Source organism: Phocoena sinus, chromosome 11 (genome assembly GCF_008692025.1).
Source record: "Phocoena sinus isolate mPhoSin1 chromosome 11, mPhoSin1.pri, whole genome shotgun sequence".
Lineage (NCBI taxonomy): Eukaryota > Metazoa > Chordata > Mammalia > Artiodactyla > Phocoenidae > Phocoena > Phocoena sinus.
In genome coordinates, this window is record NC_045773.1 from 69,126,385 (window position 1) to 69,143,582 (window position 17,198).

Here is a 17,198-nt window from a genome sequence, read left to right on the forward strand (position 1 = left end):
AAAGCAACAGGCATTTGGAACCACACAATAAATGATGCATATAATATAGATAGGAAACTCCCCTTTATAATAATATTAATTGCAATAGGATTTTTACTGTGGTAAATTCCTCTGGGCTTCCATTAGAAGTGTGAAAAAGTACAACCACATTATCCTATTCAGTGCTTTGAAGCTAAAACAAAGGTCCATTTTGGCAAAAGGATACTCTTCAATTTAATGACAAATATAAAAGTTGGTAAAATGTGTTTTAACCTCCATGGGTGTATCAGAACAAACTCCCTTTGAGCCTTTGCTGAAGTAGCATCCCCTTTAATGAGAAGCACCTTCTGGATTTTCACCTCTTCAGCAAAATCCCAAACTTTCCTTAAATGTAAACGCCAGAGTCACTACACAATATTTCCTCATTTAGGTATAATATAACAAAATGTCACGATAAATTTTCTGCCCACAGTAAATTTCTGCTGAATATATCAAATATAAAATGAACTTAAAGCTTCATACCTTTTGTAATTGCTCAAAAATGTATGACAGTGTCCTTGGGATAATGCCTCTGTCACTGTAGCGCTCTGCCCCACCTGTGATGGTGAATGTCTTACCGCTGCCTGTTTGTCCATATGCAAAGATGGTACCATTGTAACCTGCCAGTACACTACATAAAGAAATAGCAAAGTTTTATTATCAAAATGGCTAATTGCATTTGTATTAAATGGCTAGTATTCTAAGAGCAACTTGATTCAACACTACTGAAAAGACATTTATAGAAATATCTATAGAAATATTTATGTATGTGACTATCTAGCTAGAAATTATTTTTTATCTAGGAGTCTCAGCACATCAATCCTTTTTTCTGAGAGAGGACCTATAACTCAAATGGGATCCAGTCATCTTAAATATTTTCTTTATTTCAAATTATTATTTTAGAATACAATTGACCCTTGAACAACAGGGGTTTGAACTGTGTGGGTCCACTCATAAGCAGATTTTCTTCACCAAATACATACTACAGTACTACACGATCCTCAGTTGGTTGAATCCCCAGATGCAAAACCATGGATACAGGGGGATGGCTGTAAAGCTACACTTGGATTTTCAACTGCGGGGAGGGTTGGTGCCCCATCCCCTGCATTGTTCAAGGGTCAAATGTAGTCTACCCTTTTATATTTACAAAAAAGTTGCAAAGGTAGTACAGGGAGTTCACATATATCCCACAGCTAGTTTCCTCTATTGTTAATATCTTACATTAGTATTGTACATTTGTCACAATTAATGAACCAATTGAAATATTATTACAAACTCTATAAAAATCTCCTTACTTTTTAATCTAATGTCTCTTTTTTCCCAGCTTTACAGAGATATAATTGACATATAACATATATAAGATTAAGGTGTGCAATGTGATGGTTTGACACATGTATATATTGTGAAATGATTACCACAGTAAGTTTAGTTAACACATCCATCAACATATCCATCACATCAAATACTTGTGGAAAAAAGTATACTTTGTGGTGATAACATTTAAGGTTTACTCTATTAACAACCTGTAAATACTTAATACAGTACCGTTACCTATAGTCACTGTGCTGTATATTAGATGCCCAGAACTTACCCATCTTATAACTGGAAGTTTATACCCTTTGGCCAACATCTCCCCATTTCCTCTACCCCATAGTCCCAGGTAACCACCATTCTACTCTCTATTTTTTTTCTCTTTTTAAAATTTTATTTATTTATTTTCCATTTATTTTTGGCTGCATTAGGTCTTCATTGCTGCGAGCAGGCTTTCTCTAGTTGCGTCAAGCGGGGGCTACTCTTTGTTGCAGTGCACAGGCTTCTCATTGCAGTGGCTTCTCTTGTTGCAGAGCATGGGCTCTAAATGCACAGGCTTCAGTAGTTGCAGGATGCGGGCTCAGTAGTTGCGGCACATGGGCCCTAGAGCACGCAGGTTTCAGTAGTTGCAGCGCGTGGGTTCAGTAGTTGCGGTGCGTGGGCTTCAGTAGTTGTGGCACATGGGCTTAGTTGCTCTGCAGCATGTGGGGTCTTCCCAGACCAAGGATTGAACCCGCATCCCCTGCATTGGCAGGTGGATTCTTAACCACTGCACCACCAGGGAAGTCCCATGTACTCTCTATTTCTATGAGGTTGTTTTTATAGATTCCATATATAAGTGAGAACATATAGTACTTGTCTTTCTCTGACTTATTTCACTTAGCACAGTGCTCTCAAGGTCTATCTATCTTGTCACAAAAGGCAGGATTTCCTTCTTTTTTAAAGCTGAATAATATTCCATTGTGAAAATATACCACATCTTTATCTATTCATCCATAGATAGACACAAGTTTTTCCATGCCTTGGCAATTGCCTTGGAAGTGCAGATATCTCTTTGAGATAGTGATTGCATTTCCTTTGGATATATAGTTGACCTTTGAACAACTTGGGTTAGAACTGTGTGGATCCACTTTGACACAGATTTTCTTTTTCAATAAATACAACTAGCCCTCTGTATTCAAGGGTTTCACACCTGCAAATTCAACCAACTATGTATTGAAATTTCCATCCAGGGTTAGTTGAATCCACAGATTTGAAACCCACAGGATACAGAGAACCAAATATGGGACTTGAGTATTCATGGATTTTGGTAACATGCAAGGGGTCCTGGAATCAATCCCCCACAGATACTGAAGTTATACCCAGAAGTGGGACTGCCAAATCATATGGTAGTTGTTTTTAATTTTTTAAGGAAACTTTATACTGTTTTCCATGGTGGCTGCACCAACTTACATTTCCACTGACAGTGTATAAGGGTTCCCTCTTCTTTTCTTGAAATCAGGTAGTATGATGCCTCCAGCTTTGTTCTTCTTTCTCAGGATTGCTTCAGCTGCTCAAGTTCTTCTGTAGTTCCTTACAAATTTTAGGATTTTTTTTTCTATTTTTGTGAAAAATGCTGTTGAAATTTTAATAGGGATTGCATTGGATCTATAGATGGCTTTAGGTAGTATGTTCATTTTAACAATATTAATTCTTCTGATCCAAGAACATGGTATATCTTTCCACTTATTTGTGTCTTCTTCAATTTCCTCTTCAATGTCTTGTAATTTCCAGTGTACAGATCTTTCACCTCCTTGGTTAAATTAATTCTAAGTATTTTATTGGTTTCGATGTTATTGTAAATTAAATTGTATTTTTTATTTCTTTTTCAGATATTTTGTTGCTAGTGTATAGAAACACAACTGCTCTCTGTATTTTCATTTTGTATCCTGCAACTTTAGGGAATTTGTTGATTAGTTCCAACAGTTTTTTGATAGATTCTTTAGGATTTTCTATAAGTAAGATCATATCATCTACAAACAGAGACAATTTTACTTCTTCCTCTCAAATATGGATGGCTTTTATTTCTTTTCCTTGCCTAATTGCTCTGGCTTGGACTTCCAGTATTATGTTGAATGGAAGTGGTAAAAGTGGGCACTCTTGTCTTATTCCTGATTTTAGTGGGAAAGCTTTAAAGCTTTCACCATTGAGTATGATGTTAGCTGTGGTTTTATTATATATGGCATTTATTATGTTGAGGTACATTCTTTTTATAGTCAATTTAGTTGAGAGTTTTTATCTTGAAAGAATGTTGAATTCTGTCAAATGCTTTTTCTGCACCTATTGAGATGATCAAATGATTTTTATCTTCTATTCCATTACTGTGGTGTATCACATTTATTGATTTGCATATGTTGAATCATCCCTGCATTCCGGGGGTAATCATATTTGAACATCGTGTATGATCCTTTTAATATGCTGTTGAATTCAGTTTTCTAGTATTCTGTTGAGAAGTTTTGCATCTATATTCAACAGGGATATTAGTCCATACTTTTGTGGTGTCCTTAGTCTGGCCTGTTATCAGTGTAATGCTGGCCTTGTAAAATGAATTTGGGAATGTTCCCTCCTCTCTAATTTTTTTAGAAGAGTTTGAAAAGGTGATAATTTTTAAATATCTGGTAGAATTCACCAGTGAAACCATCTGGTCCCAGGATTTTCTTTGTTGAAAGGTTTCTGATTACTGATTCAATTTCTTTACTGTTATTGGTCTGTTCAAAGTTTCTATTTCTTCATGATTCCATCTTGCTACACTGCATATTTCTAAAAAAGTTTTTCTAGGTTATTCAACTTGTTGGCATATTAAGGTTCACAGTAGTCTCTTATGATCCTTTGTATTTCTGTGATGTCAGCTGTTATGTCTCTGTTTTCATCTCTGACTTTATTTGTTTGAGAATTCTACCTTTTACTCAGGCTAGCTAAAGGTTTGTCAATTTTGTTTATCTTTTTTAAAAAAACAACTTTTCATTTCATTGATTTTTTTCTATTGTCTTTCTGGTTTCTATTTTGCTCATTTCTGCTATGATCTCTATTTCCTTCCATCTTCTAACTTTGTGCTTAGTTTGTTCTTCTTCTAGTTCCTTGAGTTTTAAAGTTAGGTTATTTGTAATCTTTCTTTTTCTTAATGTAAGCATTTATAATTATAAACTTCCCTCTTAGAACTGTTTTTGTTGCATCCCTTAAGTTTTAGTGTGCTGTGTTTCCATTTGTGTTTCTTTCAAGCTATTTTTAGATTCCTCTTTTGATTTCATCTTTGACCCTTTGTTTATTCAGGAGTGTGTTGTTTAATTTCCACACATTTAGGAATTTTCCAGTTTTCCTCCTGTTATTGATTTCTAGTTTCATACTGTTGTGGTTGGAAAAGATATCTGGTATAATTAATGTTCTTAGATATTCTAAGGTTTTTTGGTGACCTAATATATGATCTATCACACATGGAGAATGTTCCATGTATGCTTGAGAAGAATGCATTCTGCTGCTGTTGGTAGGAATGCTCTGTATAGGTCTGGTAAGTCCATTTGGTTTAACGTATAGTTCACATCCAATGTTTTCTTATTGATCTTCCATCTGGATTATCTATCCATTGTTGAGAGAGAGGTATTGAATTCCACTACTATTATTGTATTGCCTACTTATACCTTCAGATCTGTTAGCATTTGCTTAGGTGCTCTGATGTTGGATGCATATATATTTACAATTATTATATCTTCATGATGAATTGACTCTTTTATCATTATAATTAACTTTGTTTCATGTTACATTTATTGGTTTAAAGTCTACTTTGTCTGATATAAGAACACTCTTGCTTTCTTTTGGTTTCCATGTGTGTGAAATATATTTTTCCATCTCTTCACTTGAGGTCTACATGTGTCCTTAAAACTGAAGTGAGTCTCTTATCAGCAGTATATAGTTGGGTCTTGTTTTTTAATCCATTCAACTACTCTGTGCCTTTTGACTGGAGAATTTAATCCATTAACATTTAAAGTAATTATTGATAGGTAAGGATTTAATAATGTCATCTTTTTCATTGCTTTCTGGCTGCTTTGTAGTTCCTTTGTCCCTTTCTTCCTCTTTTCCTGTCTTTCCTTGTGAATTGATGGTCTTCCATGTGGTATGCTCTGATTCCCTCCTTTCTATCTTTTGTGTATATCCTATAAGTTTTTGCTTTTTGGTTACTATGAGGCTTACATAAAATATCTTAACGATGTAACAGTTTATTTTAAGTTGATAACAACTTAACTTTGATCACATATCCATTTGATCACATACCCAAAATTCTACCCATTTACTCCTTGCCCCATATTTTGTTTTTGATATCACAATACCTCTTTTTATATTGTGTATTCATTAACAAAATATTGTAGCTATAGTTATGTTTAGTACTTTTGCATTTTAAACTCTATACTAGAGTTAAACAATTAACACATCACCATATTACAGTATTAAAGTGTTCTGAAATTGACTATATACTTACCTTTACCAGTACGTTTTATCTTTTCATATGTTTTCATGTTGCTAATTAGTGTCTTTTCTTTTCAGCTTGAAGAACTCCTTTCAGCATTTCTTGTAAGGCAGGTCTAGTGGTGATTAATTCCATCAGCTTTTGTTTGTTTGGGAAAGTATCTCTCCCTCATTTCTGAAAGACAACTTTGCCAGTGAAGTATTCTTGGTTGGCAGGATATTTTCTCTTCTTCTTTCAGCACTTTTATATATCATTCCACTCTCTCCTGGGCTGCAAATTTTATGCTGAGAAATCTGCTGATAGCCTTATGGGGTTTCCCTTATTGTGAGGATTTTTTTTTCTTGGTGCTTTTAAATTTTTCTCTTTGTCTTTGATTTTAGACAGTTTTATTTTAATATGTCTTAGATAAGACCATTTTGGTCTGAAATTTTGGGGTGACCTATTAGCTCCAGGAACATGGATGTCCAAATCTTTCCCCAGATTTGAGAATTCTTAGCCATTATTTCTTTAAATAAGCTTTCTGCACCTTTTTTTTTATCCCTCTCTTCTCTTTCTGGGACTTTAATAATGAGTAGATTCTTTTAATGGTATCCCATACTTCATGTAGGTTTTCTTCACTCTTTTTCATTCTTTTTTCTTTTTGCTCCTCTAACTGGATGATTTCAAATGACTTTTTTTCTAGTTAATCAATTCTTGCTTCTGCTTGGTTGAATCTGCTATGGAAGCTTTCTAATGAACCTTCAATTCAGTTATTGTACTCATTGACCCTAGGATTTTGTTTGTTTTTTTAATGGTTTCTATTTCTTTGTTGAACTTCCTATTTTGTTCATGCATTGTTTTCCTAATTTCATTTAGTTGTCTATCTTTGTTTTCTTGTAGTTCACCACATTTCTTTAAGCAGGTTATTCTGAATGCTTTGTCAGAAAGTACATAGATCTCTATTTCTTTAGGGCCGGTCATTGGAGCTTTATCAATTTCCTTTGGTGATGTCATGCCTGCATGGGTGAACTTGGATCCTGTGTCCACAGGGGCTGACCAGGCACTGGGAATCACTGGGGTTGGTCTGGCATCTGGGTCCAGTCAAGAGCAGGGGTGGATTGGGAGCCTGAGTTCACAGGAGCTGGCTTGGAGGCTGGTTCACAGGAGCCAGCCTGGTGCTATGGACAGTCTGGAGCCTTGGGCTATGGGAGCTGGATTATTATAGAATATTTCTGCTCAACAGAATTTGTCACCAGTTATATAGCACTATCCCATTAGCAATGTCATTTGAATATAAATTTCTTAGCCATAAATGCTCTAGGTAAATGAAGTCTATGACTTTAAGTATCAAACATTAAACATTTTATTGTTTTTTGATAGAAAACCTTCTAAAATATATTAGGCATTCCTGTTTTGAAAAGCAAAGGATACAGAGAACAAATTAGCATTTTCATTTTGATTTAGCTACAGCCTATGAAAAGTGAGTACTGTAGTGTGCTACACTGGCACCTGATGATTGTTATATCTACTTTTTTAACTTAAATATTCTCTCTTTCTACCAGTTGTCTTAATATACTATCCTCTAATATGTGCTCACTCTCCCCCCATCTTCAGTGGAACAGAAAACCAAATGGCAAAGCTTCATAGAATGCTATATAAAGATTTTTAAATGTAAGTTCCACCTATATATACTCTATGGCTATTTCTGTATTACATTGCTACAATAAAAAACTAAACAAAGAAATGTAAATGCGCAAAATTTGTCTCCAGTTCCTTTCTGTACAGCCTCCTCATCCAAACTCAATCTGCCCCCTCTCCATTGGGCACTGGGAAATTTCATATGCTTCCAGTCTCATCTGTCTTAAGGGAAAATACTAATTAAAAATAAAGATGGTGGGATAAGGACCTTTAAAATTTACTTCTCCACAAGAACAATGGGAACAGTGGCAAATATAGTAAAAATCAAATTTTTTAAATCCCTAGAAGTTATCCAAAGGCTCACAACAGTCCAAGGAGTGCTTAGTCAAGAAAAACGGCTGAGTATCAGTAAAAACAGTGAGCTTTATGATATTTTAACCTAATCATTCCCAACTCCACTGTAGCCTTGAAAGACAATAAATAGCCTTGCAACCACAGTAAGTGTGACTGTGCAAACTAGCAACCAGGAGACTAGCAACAATTGGGTTTGGAGCTCCCCAAAAAGCCCAAAGAAATGTACTTCTCTGATCTGTCTGGAAGCTACCTGGAAAAGCCCCACTCTGAGCACTTGTCATTGTCTGACCTGACTCAGAGTTTACTCAGTGCAAAGAGCCTCTCCGCATGGTGTTTATTGAAAAACAAAAAAAAATCAGTGCTAAGTGTCTAATATTACAGTTGCCCTAACCTGCAATGCTAGGAGGCAAACAAGACGGTGAACAAAATCTTACAATAAACGTCTGTGGAATGATATGTCTATGAGGGGGCTTGAAAAGTTATGATATATTCCTGGGGCTCTAGAGGGACACATACACATGCAGGGCTATGTGCATGCCCAGGGAAGACCTGAGATGGTCACTATATCTCACTTCTGGCTGACCTTGAGGCTCTGCACAAGCATAAAATGAAGGCTAAGGCAGAGTTATCAATTTCTAGAGCATTGAAGGGGTGCCCCAACACATACACAGAGTCCTTCATCAAAAGCTTGGAAACTGGTTCAAGGCATTTATGGAAATCTCTGTCCAATCATTAGCTGATGACCAAGCAACTGAGCAGGGATTTCAGAGGCTGCATACAACAAAGAATACAGACTTTACAGAATTAGTCTAGAACATTCACTAAACAAACAAACCAGCAGCAGCGACAATAATAACAAATAACAAACCCTGGGGAGGGTAGGCATGTGATTTTCAGAACTGACATATTATATTACTTAAAACGCCCAGTTTTCCAACAAAAAAGTTTTGAGACACACAAAGAAATAGGAAAGTATTTCCCATACACAAGAAATAAAATGTTTAATAGAAACAGTCCTGGAGGAAGCCCAGACTACAGCTCACTAACTAGTTAAATAATTTATTTATTATAAATATGTTCAGAGAACAAAAGTAAAGCATGTTTAGAGAATTAAAGAAAGTATGAGAATAAGATCTCACATAAAAAAGAATATTAATAAAAATAATTTTTTAAAAAAGAACCAGTAGGGCTTCCCTGGTGGCACAGTGGTTGAGAGTCCGCCTGCCGATGCAGGGGACATGGGTTCGTGCCCCGGTCCGGGAAGATCCCACATGCTGCAGAGTGGCTGGGCCCATGAGCCATGGCCGTTGAGCCTGCGTGTCTGGAGCCTGTGCTCCGCAATGGGAGAGGCCACAGCAGTGAGAGGCCCACGTACCGCAAAAAAAAAAGAACCAGTAGAAATTCTGGAGTTGAAAATTAAGATAACCAAAAAAAATTTTTTTTAATTCACTAGAACAGCATATTTGACTTAATACAAGAAAGAGTCAGTAAACTGCATGGTAGGTCAATTGAGATTATCCAGTCTGAGGAAAAGAAATTAAAAAGAATGAAGAAAAATAAATAGAAACTTAAGAGATCAACATATACATAATGGGAGTCCCAGATGGAGAGGGGAGAAATATTTAAAAAAATAATGGCTCTAAACTTCCCAAATTTGATGGGAAACATTAATCTATAATATATTTCGAAGAATCTCAGTATAGGGGCTTCCCTGGTGGCGCAGTGGTTGAGAGTCCGCCTGCCGATGCAGGGGACATGGGTTCATGCCCCGGTCTGGGAAGATCCCACATGTCGCGGAGCGGCTGGGCCCGTGAGCCATGGCCGCTGAGCCTGCGCATCTGGAGCCTGTGCTCTGCAATGGGAGAGGCCACAACAGTGAGAGGCCCGTGTACCGCAAAAAATAATAATAATAATCTCACTATACTCCACGTAGGACAAACTCAAAGGTATCCAAGTCTAGATATGTCATAATCAAACTGTCTAAAGACAAAGCAAACCTTAAATGTAGCAAAAGAGAAGTGACTGATTACCTACAAGGAATCTTCAGTAAGATTAACGATGGATTTTTCAACAGGAATGATGGAGGCCAGAAGGCAATGGAACAACGTATTCAAAATGCCAAAAGACTAGTTTGGACATCTTTCTTTGCAGAAATTAACAAGTTTCTCCTAATATTTATATTTTAATTTTGTTTTCAGATTGGTCATTGCTACTGTGTGGAAATACAAGTGATTTTTTTACATAGATATTATATCCTGCAAACTTGCTGAATGTGTTTATTACTTATAATCATTTTATAGTGGATTCCTCAAGATTTTCTTATATACACAATTATGTCATCTGCAAATAGAGATACTTTTACTTCTTCGTTTCCAATCTAGACATCTTTTATTTCATTTCTTGCTTAAATGCACTGGCTAGTTTGCGAGTGACAAATTCTCTTGGTTTATGTTTACCTGGGAATGCCTTAATTTCTTCTTAATTTTTGAAGAATGAGTTTGAAGCTATAGAATTCTCTATTTGCATATGTGATTTTTTTGTTTTATTTTATTTTATTTTTCTTGGTGTCTCTTACTCTTCTTTTTTAATTGAAGTATAGTTAATTTACAATGTCATGTTACTTTCAGGTGTACAGCAAAGTGATTCAGTTATTCCTTTCCATTATAGGTTATTACAAGATTGTGAATATAGTTCCCTGTGCTATACAGTAGGACCTTGTTGTTCATCTGTCTTATATGTAGTAGTTTGTATCTGCTAATCCTAAACTCCTAATTTATTCCTCACCCCCTTTCCCCTTTGATAACCATAAGTTTGTTTTCTATGTCTGCGAGTTTGTTTCTGTTTTGTAAATAAGTCCATTACTATTCTATTTTAGATTCCACAAATAAGTGATATCATATGATATTTGTCTTTCTCTGTCTGACTTATTTCAGTTAGTATGATAATCCACAGGTCCATTCAGGTTGCTGCAAATAGCATTATTTCATTCTTTTTTTATGGCTGAGTAGTATTCCATTGTCTATATACACCACATCTTCTTTATTCATTCATCTGTCGAAGGACATTTAGGTTGCTTCCACATCTAGGCTATTGTAACTAGTGCTGCAATGAACACTGGGGTGCATGTATCTTTTCAAATTAGAGTTTTCTCCAGATGTATGCCCAGGTGTGGGATTGCTGGATCATATGGTAACTCTATTTTTAGTTTTTTAAGGAACCTCCATGTTTTCCACAGTGACAGCACGAATTTACATTCGCAACAGTAGTAGTATTTTTAAAAGACAGAAAGAGAAAGTAATAACTAATAAAAGTAATGAAAAGCAAATGATGAATTTCAGCAATGAACAATGGGATACACATTTTTGTTAAGAAATATTTCAGAACTTCCTAAAACCAACAATGCAGGTTACTGCCTAAATCATCCTAGCTAGAGACAGTTCTGATTTATGTAAATAAATCAATGCTTTATAAACCAAAGTTTGATATCAGATGAAAGCTCCATTGTAGAAACCTTCTCTTTCCTTTTGAAAAACACATTTTTCCCTAGAAATTTAAATTACAAAGCTAAGATATTTTGTCATTTCTTATCTTTCAGTATTTGCATGAATAAAACAAAAATAAAGCTTCAGGCCTCTTGCAGATTATAAACTGGAGTATTATTCCATACACATCACGTTTACATACTAGAAAAAATACAAACCATTTTAGTTTTTCACTTTTATTACTCTTTATTTGTTTAACTGCAAGTAGAAGAAACCTTCTAGAAGTATCTGCATAAAGAAGTATCTGCATAAAGTATCTGCATAAAGTATCTGCATAAAGTATCTGCAAAAAGGAGCTTTAGAAAGCTCCTTATACAACATCTAAATCAAAGCAATCAACAACAAATTATTACTGTGATGAGAATTTAGTTCACTAAACCAAACAAATGATATTATAGTCCCTCAAATTTGAAAAGCTAAGCAGATTTGAAAACAACAACAAAGTAATAGGATCACGGATTTTATAATTGGTGTCATTAGCAGTTTTCTAACTACTTTTTGTTCAATAGAAGAATCCTTCTAAGGTATTTCTGGAAAACAGATATCTGAACTATACTTAAACAGCTGTTTGATTCAGGAGCAGGATAGAATCATATCTGGGTGGGGCTGCCTTTATTTTTGAGGGGAGAGAGGCAAGTGAGGTAGTACCTTAAAAGATCATGCAGTTGAGACTTAGAAAAATTAATAAAATACAGAGAAATACGTTATTTATAATTTTAAAAACTTTTTATCAGAACGAATCAAATTAGTTCACCAGAAAACACAAATAAACTAGTTAGTACTAAGAGCAGAATTTTTTAAGCAAATAGATATTATACTATACAGTATGTTTAATTTGACTAAAAATCTTTACATCAATAAGACTAATCTGGACCAGAATTATCAAAATTAAGGTCCCTATTGTAAATACATAGCTACCTTATTACTTCATCTTGCCTTTCACCCAGTTCTAAGAGCCCCAGTAGCTGAAATTCACTAATTTTTATTTGGTTTTAATTTTCAGAACAGTTCATTTCTGTCCACTAAAGCCCTTCTTCTAGAATAAAGTCCCTCAGAAGTAGCCTCAAGCAGCTCTTTGGTGCAGCCAATTGTCTTTTACAGAGAATATGATAAGTGACTCTTACTTATTTCACTTTCAGAATATTTCCGAGTGCATAATTCAGCAGCTTGAATTTTTAAGAGGAATTTGAACCCAAGACAGTAGCAACTCATAATTAACACAATTAACAGGACTCAATTTTGCCATAAATAAAAATAATCTTCCCATCTGTTAAGCCAAGCGAACCCGTAATTTGTAAAATTTCCAGCAAATTTTGGTCATGGGGCATTCCCTTTGCTATAAAGGGGAAGGAGGTAGAAAAAAATAGTGAGGGCAACCTACGCTTCAGGGAAACTTCAGAAGGCAGTAGACTGGAGAGCTAAATTGCTCTGCCCAGCAAGCTTTCTTAGTCCCTCTTCTTCTGATAATAAACCCTTCACCCACTCCATTCCATTCTTCAAGCTCATGAGGAACAGGCAAGTGTGCAGGGCTTATAACTCAGGCCTGGCCAATCACACCACCTCATTCCACCATGGTCCCCCCCAACTCCTGCCCTGTCTGTAACAGTAATTCTTCTAAGAGGCTGATGACATGCCTCAAGCAGAGCAAATAAGAATCCCTCCCATATGAATTTTGAGAGGAAAAAAGCTTCCTTTTTGCTGGGGTCCTTGAATCATGGCTGCCAGGGGCCATCTCCCCTGTCTTTCTGCACCGGGAAGAAGCAGAACCAAGCATGGGTCAGATGGGTGGGGAAGGAATCTTAGCCTCGTCAAGTACCTAGTTCAAGTAGCAATGACCCTGATTTTTGCAGCACCCCCTTCAGTTCTCTGAGCTAACCCAGTTATGTGAGCCAAGAAATCCTCTCTTTTCTTTGAGATGGGATTCTATTTTATGTCCTAACTAATACAAAGTTTCTGGAGTGACCTGCAAAACATCTTTCGTACCTTGGTTTACACCAGAGATCTCAAGCTGGCAATGAATCTTGCCTACAAGAATGCTTATGTGGGACATGCGTTCTCCCGTTTGCCATAGTCCCCTAAACTCCCTGTTGTCTTAGACTCAGTTGCTTCCCAAATGTATGATACTAGCCTAGACCTGAAGGCAGGGCTGCATCTCTGTACAGTAATGGATTGCCAGCCACAGTGTGGTCCCTGTGAATGCCATCACTCCCCCAGAGGGGCACAGTGCTGTCATTCATGAAGACTATGCTGAATCATGCCCCCTTCAGATATGTAACATGGATGTACTGGTTAAAGGCATATAAGTTTAGTTTCCCTTGGTTTAGACATCGTCCTTCTAAAAGCACGCTCTGGCAAGATCATTCTAAGGTCTTGAGAGATCCACTTTTATGATGTATTGATCTAGCTGTAAATCCTAGTAAGAAAAATAAAGTGGGTTACATGGCTAAACTTAGTTGACCTAAATCAACCACTAGTTATTTTTTGGAAAGGAATATCCAAGGCAAGGATATCTAGATTAAAAACAACCTACACATTCAAAATGTGTTTTTGTCAGAAAAATAAAACTGCAAATGTAGATTAAGTGGTAATTCATACACTTGGGATCATTATTTAAAGCTTTTTGTAAGTGTCTATGGGAACACTGGTTATTGGACTAGGGTCACAAAAAAGAAACTCATAAGCCAGATTCAGTCAAAAGAGCATTTTGGGGCTTCCCTGGTGGTGCAGTGGTTGAGAGTCCACCTGCCGATGCAGGGGACACAGGTTCGTGCCCTGGTCCGGGAAGATCCCACATGCCGCTGAGTGGCTGGGCCCGTGAGCCATGGCCGCTGAGCCTGCGCGTCTGGAGCATGTGCTCTGCAACGGGAGAGGTCACAACAGTGAGAGGCCCGCGTACCACAAAAAAAAAAAAAAAAAAAATTGAGCATTTTGTTTGTCCAGCACTATCTTTTTTTAACAAAATTTAATCTGAATGCTCTTATCCTACAGGACTGGTGCTCTCCGATTTGGGCACAGATAGTACCACTCCCTATTCCCCTCACTGGCTTATTTCAAATTAGCTGCCTTCCCTCTGTGGAATTTTTTTTTTTTTTTTTTTTTCGGTACACGGGCCTCTCACTGTTGTGGCCTCTCCCGTTGCGGAGCACAGGCTCCGGACGCACAGGCTCAGCGGCCGTGGCTCACAGGCCCAGCTGCTCCACGGCATGTGGGATCTTCCCAGACCGGGGCACGAACCCGTGTCCCCTGCATCGGCAGGCAGACTCTCAACCACTGTGCCACCAGGGAAGCCCCTCTCTGTGGAATTTTGAGTTTTGCAACCCCTGGTATAAAGTAACTCAGATAAATGTTAAGAGATTAACACTATGATTTTTTTTAAAGTAAACTAAATTGAACTAAATATAAGAATGGTATGAGCATGAACAAATCTTCCAGATTTTGCAACGTCATAGGTAAACCCCCTCACACCATCAACCACCCAAGAAACAGACTGGATATCTCTCCTATCATTGCTCACATTGCATAAGTTTTAAATTAGATAGGAGAACAGGGATGTTGGGTGCTTTCTTCTCAAACAGTCCCTTTGGCACAATCAGAACTCCCACTCTTGGATGTGTCACAAAAACAGGATCAGCAACCGTCTGTCTTGAATGATTTGCAAATTCTTCTCCTTGGATACAGGGGCTAAGAAAAAGGACCTTTTTAGGTTCTTTCCAGCTCTATGATTCTCAGGGATTTGTTCACAGTCTTGTCCCAACTACTTCAAACCAAACTTTGCAAGAGGCAAACACATCACAGGGTACATAATCCAAACAGACTCCCTTGAAAGGATTCTCAAGATCTAAGCACACTAAACGGCTTCATGTCCATAAGTTCATGGACCAAATCCAGGCCAAAGTGCTCTCTAATTGAGGTTGTTTATTATTTCCCAAGTTTCTGAAGAAACCATTTTGTCTCAGTATTAATAATGAGCAGCTTAAATCTGGAAACATAACAGAAATGCATGAAACTTCAATAGAAGAAAATGACCCCTTCTGAACACAATCCAGTTCTGAACTATGTTTTAGTTTCAAGTCCAGTATACTGTATTAAAAAGTGAAGTCTAAATTTTTATCTTATTTACATTATGAAAAATGCATTTACTGTAGCATTTCTGACAGATATTTTTTCTGTGACCCTTGAGAATAAACACTTAGATTCATTAAATGCATAATCATTTTCAGATGACCATCTAAAGAGGCAACTAAAATGAAACAAAAGTTTTAAACAGTAATGTGGAAAAATCCATTGTCTACAGAAATTTATTTGAGCAGAATCTTGCATAAAGTCTGAATTCATTTTTTTGTGTATATTTTGAAGGGATACAAAAGAGAATAGAAAACAATTTTCCCTAAAATTGTAACACTGAATTTTCTGTCAGTAAATTGATAAACCACATTTTTGAAGCACCCATTATATTATATTAAAGCCTGGCACTGTGTGCTATGTGAATTTATAGGGGAAAGAAAAACCTTACAGTGCAAAATAATTAGCAAGATAAGTATCTTTAAATATATGAGGATGTGCATATATTATGCCTACATAATCTTCTAATTTACACATTCATCTATAATTTTAAAAACCCCAAGTGACTTATTTATAAATATGTTTGTAGAGAGATGAAGGATTTATAAAAACTCCTCTTTAAGGATTTGTCATTAGAAAGGCAAAGGGAGAAAACTGTATTTTCCTGGAGACTCCATTCTTTTCCTCTCAAGACTGAACAAAGCGTTTGGGCTCTCCAGCCGTCTGAGTAGGTAGAAACAGAAATCCATGAATGTAGGTTAAGAGGTGGGGAATATAGGCACAGAAAAGAAGGGGAAAAGGGGCCCACATTGTGGGGATGAGTTATCTGAAGAGTTCTGAAAGAGAGTAGAGAGTGGGAAAATGAGAACTGAGTGTGGGGCAGAACACAGCAGGTGGTTGCTATCAGTGTGGAGGATGCTGAGAGAAACAGCAATGGAGAAAGGATGTGAAAGATGTTTGCAGCACATTAAATACGCACTCTCCTACCCTTTGCATTTGCTTGAGAGCCTGGAAACAACCTGACGTCTGTGTATCTTCAAAATGACACACTACACAGATTGGATCACATGGAGCTCTAGTTTATATTTGAGTTACAAGCTTTCTTCTCTAAACTTTCATTCTCAAGATTAAATAAGAACTAAATAAGATCTTCCAACTTGATGTCAATTTTGTGTGAAATGGAAGACATTTTTCACATTCTTGGGAAAATTTAAATGCACTTTGATTTCGATGGACAATAATCAAGGGGGGGGAGAACCTTCAAGATGGCAGAGGAGTAAGATGTGGATATCACCTTCCTCCCAACAAATACATCAAAAGTACATCTACATGCGGAACAACTCCTACAGAACACCTACTGAATACTAGCAGAAGACCTCAGACTACCCAAAAGGCAAGAAACTCCCCATGTACCTGGCTGTGTGGCTGACAGGGTCTTGGTGCTCTGGTCGGGTGTCAGGTCTGAGCCTATGAGGTGAGAGAGCCAAGTTCAGGACATTGGACAACTGGAGATCTCCCAGCCCCATGTAATATCAATTGGCAAGAGCTCTCCCAGAGGTCTCTGTCTCAACACTAAGACGCACCTCCACTGAACAACCAGCAAGCTCCAGCGCTGGACACCCCATGCCAAACAACTAGCAAGACAGGAACACAACCCCACCCATTAGCAGAGAGGCTGCCTAAAATCATAATAAGTTCACAGACAACCCAAAACACAACACCAGACGTGGTCCTGCCCACCAGAAAGACAAGATCCAGCCTCATCCACCAGAACACAGGCACCAGTCCCCTGCACC

General features: G+C 37.1%; 1 protein-coding gene across 1 annotated transcript in view; it reads right to left on the reverse strand.

The window, feature by feature from the left end:
- KIF6 (kinesin family member 6) overlaps positions 1 to 17,198 on the reverse strand; it is a 382,614-nt gene that overhangs the window by 303,026 nt on the left and 62,390 nt on the right. The window contains exon 4 of the mRNA XM_032648910.1: positions 502 to 649. Coding sequence (XP_032504801.1) covers positions 502 to 649 — 148 coding nt within the window. The remainder of the gene's footprint in view (positions 1 to 501; positions 650 to 17,198) is intronic.